This window comes from Physella acuta, unplaced genomic scaffold, assembly GCF_028476545.2.
Source record: "Physella acuta isolate Inbredline_101_S28 unplaced genomic scaffold, ASM2847654v3 ptg001244l, whole genome shotgun sequence".
NCBI lineage: Eukaryota > Metazoa > Mollusca > Gastropoda > Physidae > Physella > Physella acuta.
Window position 1 is genome coordinate 161,008 of NW_026732760.1, and position 7,234 is coordinate 168,241.

A 7,234-nucleotide genomic window follows, 5' to 3' on the forward strand; every position below is an offset into this window, starting at 1 on the left:
CAGATTAAAGTGTTTATTTAAAAAAACATTTCAATATACCTCAAAATATGAAATTATTTTTTTTTATCAATTAAATAATTATTTTGAGATAGATTAACCTGATGAATATTGGACCGAGCTATATTAGGCCGTAAAAACACGGTAGTTGATGAATTCAATCAGAAAAAGTTCATTTTACAAGAAAGAAGGAAATTTATCTAAATGCTGAACAATCGATGATGTAAATGATGAATAAAGGCTAAATTGTCCAGTTGAATTTCTCAATAGACAAGCACGTCCAGCGTGTCTTCTCTGCAGTTTGTGATGAGAGAAGTTTTATTTTTGCCTCAGACATGTTATTTGCAGCGTCAGTTTGCCTTGCATGCTGCTTTAGTATTACAGTTTTCATCATCGGCCTGTGCGGACTAATGCAGATTTACAATAGTAATACTTCTTTCTTACTTGCAGCCTACTATTTTTATTCATTTAAGATGGTTTACTTATACATAGATCGAAAACAAAACTACTAATTACAAATTTAATTTAAAAAAAAAACCCTGAAAATGCAAATGTGTAATAAAATGATGATTTAAAGCATTTTTTTCCTCCATCGGCTTGGTGGGCTGAGGGGAGTTAGACCAGGGGTCGGCAACCTTTTGCGACGGAAGAGCCAAAAGCTACAATTTTCAAAATTTTCCAGATTTTAAAGAGCCACTAACATTTTTTTTATTTCAATATTTTATTGTTTGATTAGGATTAGGAAAATAACTTTGATTTATTATTTAAAATAAATAGCTTTATATATAAAATAATATTTATTCATATAAAAATATACACTTGTTTCGCCAGAATAATGAAATTAGTAATAAAAAATAAAAATATAGCAATGTCGCAATCCACTTTTGAAACTGATAACTTTTTCCCCTTCTTCACGGATATCGCCGGCTCACTTCCCCATCCCCATCCCCCTCCGGAGTATTTTACTATATCCCATTGTACCAGACTGCGCCTGCACCTGGAGTATTTTACTATATCTCGTTGTACCAGGCTGCTGCGCCACCCTGCGCCAGCGCCATGATAACCAAAAGTGACCTAATACTACTTCCACCCCACTGGACGCAGGGTAAACTCGTACCCCACCGTCCAGTACCCGGGTCAACAGTAGAAAGCTAATAACTAAAAAACAACGTCACTTACGTCAATTAGTGATTGCGGACGAATAATGAAATGCATTCTAAATAAAATAACATTCCCCATTTAACGATATTCGAAAAAGTCGGCACTTTGGCAGTTGAAAGCATAGAAGGATCTCTACGGGGCTGTCCACAGTACGGCTGTGGGGCTGGGCCTGGTGCCCAATCGTCTGTCCGTATACTTTCTACTGCAACAATTCTCACTGTTTTCTAATGAGTTTTTTCTTCTATTTAAACTTGTGTTTCTTTACAGTATAATTTTTGGTATGAGTTTTGAAAATGAAATAATATATTAATATTTGTGCAAGGAGCTGGAGAGCCGCATCTTGACATCAAAGGAGCCCCATACGGCTCGCGAGCCGCAGGTTGCCGACCCCTGAGTTAGATCTTTAGAGTAGAGCTGAAATAAATTTTTTTTTTTTTTTTTTTTAGTTCGTCTTTCTTTCATGTCTTTTTTGATGTCTCGTTACGGTAACAAATCGCAATACGACTACAGATCATTAGAAAAATTAATTAGAAACAATTACATAGACATACTATTTTTCGATTGAAAAAATATTTTTTTTTTTTTTTTAGCTGAAATAAATTAAGGTTTTTACGTCTCCGACATTCGACAATTGTTGGAAACTAAGTATTTTCTGATGCTAATAAATTATGTATTTAAAATAGTTAATGTTTCCTACTAGACCTAGAGCCAATAAACAATACGTAAATCTTTAAAATTTTGAAAATGTTAAACAAACTGCACAGAAATCTAAATTTTCTTGATTAATTTAAAAAAAAAACAATGATCAAATCTTTTATTTAATTACTGCCGAATTTATCAGTATTTCTAATACATGTTTTGAACATATTAATAGTTGTTTTCCCCTAGTTACATTTGTATTTCGAAATGGGAAGTAACTAGCACATTTTAATCTGTAATGAAAAATAAAGTATTTCAATTTTTCAAAATGTCTTTGTCTACATATGACGGAATTAGGGGTCGTGCATAAATGACGTCACACTCGTAGGGGGGAGGGGGGCGTCCATAATTTTGTGACGGCGTGTGATGAGGGGGAGGGGGGTTCAGATGGTGGGACGTCACATTTTAGCATTAACAAAAAGTAATGTTTATTTCGCGTTTTAGAAAATTGTTTTAATAAATTGTAATAGGAATTGATAAAAAATACCCTATGTTGAGAGAGCTCAGACACGATTTTGGACAAATTTCGATGTTTTGAGAAAAATTCAACTGCAATTTTGAGGGTGGTTGTAAGATGAGGTGTAGCGTCATTTTCGGGGGGGGGGGGGGGGGGTCTAGCTTTTTGTGACGAAATATGACGAGGGGGAGGGGGGGGGGGGGGTAGGTAAAAATCGTCATTGAAAGCGTGACGTCATTTATGGATGACCCCTTATATATATATATATATATATATATATATATATATATATATATATATATATATATATATATATATATATATATATAACCCCTTATATATATATATATATATATATATATATATATATATATATATATATATATATATATGTATATATATATATATATATATAAATATATGTATATATATATATATATATATATATATATATATATATATATATATATATATATACATATATATATATATATATATATATATATATATATATATATATATATATATATATATATATATATATATATATATATATATACATAACGCAAAGTGCTCACAGTGTAGCCCGGGGCGTCAAATCGCACCATGCCGGGGCGCCGGCGGAACCGCCTGTCTCAGCTTAGTAAACGACTATAGTACCCCAACTTATTTATAGTCTTTTGCACTCTCTAAAACGAACGTAGGCGCCATAGCGAACACGGGAAATAGTTAATTTAGACGATAAGCACTTTAGATGTATTACACTATAAAGATAATAGTAGATTAATTTCTTATATCTCTTTGCAATCCGCGGTTTGCCCGCACAAACATACAGAATTGAACTTTATATATTAGATAAATAAAAGGCTCGGTAGTAACTGAAAAACAGTACCAAATCGTATACATCTTTTGCAGAATGGTAGAGCGTTCTACTGCTAATCAGAAAGTCTTGAGTTCAAATCACGGACTGATATTTTTTGTGTCCACCTAGCTCTGATGGGTATCTGACTGACGTTTAATCATTATATTCCCTCGATATTTATTACAGCTCTTTTATTAATCACAGATGACTTATACATTTTATTACCTGGCCAATTTGTTGTGAATAAAATATTTTTGGAAATGAAAAACACAAAAAATGCTTTGAGTACTCTACAGGATTCCGTCCTTTAATTTATAAAAGACCATACAGGTCATATAGTTTTTCAACAGTAAAGCTCCATAAAATATTCAGTCTATTAAATAAATTTTAAATTTATAAATATGATGAAATAAAATGTATATTCCTGATTTCAATTAACTCTTAAAACAAAAACAAAACATACGTGAGAAATAAGAGACAACATTTTATTAATAAAGTCGTATTAAGATGAAACAACGGTCATATAAAGCGTGTGGTTGAAAAAAGGGTCGTCTATGGCGTGTGGTTGAAACAAGGGTCGTCTATGGCGTGTGGTTGAAAGAAGGGTCGTCTATGGTGTGTGGTTGAAACAAGGGTCGTCTATGGCGTGTGGTTGAAAGAAGGGTCGTCTATGGTGTGTGGTTGAAACAAGGGTCGTCTATGGCGTGTGGTTGAAAGAAGGGTTGTCTATGGCGTGTGGTTGAAAAAAGGGTCGTCTGTAGCGTGTGGTTGAAAGAAAGGTTCTCTATGGCGTGTGGTTGAAGGAAAGGTCGTCTATGGCGTGTGGTTGAAACAAGGGTCTCATGCTGCGTGTGGTTGAAACAAGGGTCGTCTATGGCGTGTGGTTGAAACAAGGGTCTCATGCTGCGTGTGGTTGAAAGAATTATCGTCTATGGCGTGTGGTTGAAACAATTATCGTCTATGGCGTGTGATTGAAAGAAGAGTCCTCTATGGTGTATGCGCCACAAAGTATCGCTTGGCCACTACGTTCTTGGGTATGGATATACACGTCTGAAAAGGGAAAACACATTTTTAGAAACATGGATAACAATGATGGCACCAATGACGATTCTAACTTACCAAACGGGAAGGCAAAACATCCGAGCTTTGTACTATTCACTTCGCATGCCGCGGTAACAGAAGAACTCTACTTCACCTTCACTATTGACCATCAGTTAAAACGGTGAGTTGCATGTACGTTTCTGTATTCCTACGTTTATGCATACTTTAAAAACCTCTTTTACCATCTACTTGCCAGAACTTCGTTAGTAACTATGTATGCTTCTTATCATTAATTACCCACCTCACCCCCTCCTCCTCATCAACCAAATAGTTAATGAAAAAAATAATGAAACCATTACCAGCAACATCCTTCCGTCATCTAGGACTTCCCGTTCAAATCGTGAAGGGATATCACTCTTGTTGATAGGCTCTTGTATACAAACTAATTTATCTCCCTCTATGCTGAAAGTGGACTGAAACAACATATAATAAGACTAAAACTTAGATGGTGTTTGAACGTCATACAAAAATCATCGTAACAAGCACTGGTGGAAGTCAAATTACATTCAGCCAATAATTAAATTTGGGACGCCGTGGCCTATCGGTAGAGCACTAGATTGCTCATCCAAAAGTCTCGAGTTCGAGAATCGGGGGTGGGCGAGTCGGTAAAGCTCATGGTTGCTAAACCGAAAAGTCTCGAGTTCGAGCAGAGGCTCGTTAGCTGGGGACAGAAACTGATCTAGGAGAGACAACTCCAAAATCAAACAACTGCTGTCTGGCAGTTTGTTCTTGGTTGGACAAAGGCTATGGAAGCAAAGCCTCAATGGCGCATAACCAGTTGACACTTATACTTAATTGTGTTGGAGGGGATCCCTTCCTACTCTAAAATTAAGAACGAAGAAGAACAAGAAAGACCATTCGGGGTTCCAGTATAAGTTCTGTGATAATGTGCATTCACGGTCATTTCCCATTTGTCCAACGTGTGTGTACTCACGGTCATATCCCGGCCGACCAATGTGTGTGTACTCACGGTCATATCCGGGACGTCCAACGTGTGTTCTATGATTGTGTGTACTCACGGTCACATCCCCCCAGCGCGTGTTCTATGATTGTGTGTACTCACGATCATATCCCGGCCAACGTGTGTTCTATGATTGTGTGTACTCACGGTCATATCCCGGCCGTCCAACGTGTGTGTACTCACGGTCATATCCCGGCCGTCTAGTGTGTGTTCTATGATTGTGTGTACTCACGGTCATATCCCGGCCGTCTAGTGTGTGTTCTATGATTGTGTGTACTCACGGTCATATCCCGGCCGTCTAGTGTGGGGTCTATGATTGTGTGTACTCACGGTCATATCCCGGCCGTCTAGTGTGTGTTCTATGATTGTGTGTACTTCCAGCCGTCCAACGTGTGTTCTACGATTGTGTGTACTAACGGTCATATCCCGGACGTCTAGTGTGTGTTCTATGATTGTGTGTACTCACGGTCATATCCCGGCCGTCTAGTGCGTGTTCTATGATTGTGTGTACTCACGGTCATATCCCGGCCGTCTAGTGTGTGTTCTATGATTGTGTGTACTCACGGTCATATCCCGGCCGTCTAGTGTGTGTTCTATGATTGTGTGTACTCACGGTCATATCCCGGCCGTCTAGTGTGTGTTCTATGATTGTGTGTACTCACGGTCATATCCCGGCCGTCTAGTGTGTGTTCTATGATTGTGTGTACTCACGGTCACATCCCGGCCGTCTAGTGTGTGTTCTATGATTGTGTGTACTCACGGTCATATCCCGGCCGTCTAGTGTGTGTTCTGTGAAGGGCTGACCGAGCTGGAATTCGATTTTCTGGTTCTTGAAGGTGGATGTAATGTGGATGGTCCAGTGGTCACCGTCTCGCTTGATCTCCTCGTAGCTTGTGATGGATTTGCCCACTGCACGCAAGGCCACGTTGACGTCTGCAAGTGTTTTGGTACATATAATTATCTGCTTATATCAGTTAATGTGTACATAGAATTATCTGCTTATCTCAGTTAATGCGTACATAGAATTATCTGCTTATTTCAGTTAATGCTAATTAAAATGAATTTAAAAAGTAAATAATCCACTTTAGAGCTGGCGATCCATCTATATATATATAATTCTCTCCTGGGAGACGTTAGAAAACAAGCTGCAAGCGCGCCTTGCAGTCCCCTATTTCCTCTCTATCGCTGCCACCCCCCCCCCCAACCCGTCACATGGTCTGGTGAGCTGTGGTTCACGCTAAATGTTTACATAATACAATCGTAGAGCCGGGTTTAGTGACGGCTATTAGGGGCAGATAATTTAGTTCGAAACGATTTTAAACTTAGAGGAGGTAACTAAAAGGAGACAGCATTGGTACTGTCGAATTCACAAATTATGATTTACTGAAAAGTAGAAAAAACAACAACTAAATAGCGGCGTATGATACACCGCGGTTCGGCTCATTGTACATATCTTTCTTGATCTCGGCATATGAAGGATGGTGTGGTAAGCACTTTGCCCAGTTGCCTTTACTTTCCAAAACACAAGTTAGGTACCCAATAGAGCTGAGTGGACTCAGGGACATTCTACTAACATGGACCCGGATACGACTATCGGGTTAGCAGCCTAGCGCTCTACCGCTTAAGCCACGCCGTCCCATCTAAAATTAAACATATTTAGGATTAATCACTAAATCATTTTAAAAAGTGAATTAAAGTGTTTTCTATATAACTTCTGGTTTCATTTCGAGGGACTCAAAAGTTTCTGCAAAGTCTCAAAAACTTTGATGGTTTTGTTTTAAGTATTTATATTTAAACCAATGGATGATATATATTCTTTCATTCAAAAGAGGAATAATACTATGATAAACACACGTTGACTATGAATTACTTTGAGTATTTGTTTTATCTTAATCTATGGCTTACTATTGGCCTTCATGTACTCGTTGAAGTTTTCATTTTGTTGAAGTTTCCAATGTCCAAACAGTTTCTCGACCATTTTTTAAAATATGTTCTG

General features: G+C 37.6%; 1 protein-coding gene across 1 annotated transcript; it reads right to left on the minus strand.

Annotated features, from left to right (window-relative positions):
* Positions 1-3,648: 3,648 nt before the first annotated feature.
* Positions 3,649-7,234, minus strand: LOC131957449 (fatty acid-binding protein, brain-like). The gene is made up of 4 exons (XM_059322268.1): positions 7,144-7,234; positions 5,999-6,171; positions 4,577-4,690; positions 3,649-4,226 (listed from the first exon to the last, which is right to left on the minus strand). The coding sequence occupies exons 1-4, from the start codon at positions 7,214-7,216 to the stop codon at positions 4,164-4,166; spliced, it is 423 nt and encodes a 140-aa protein (XP_059178251.1). The 5' UTR covers positions 7,217-7,234; the 3' UTR covers positions 3,649-4,163.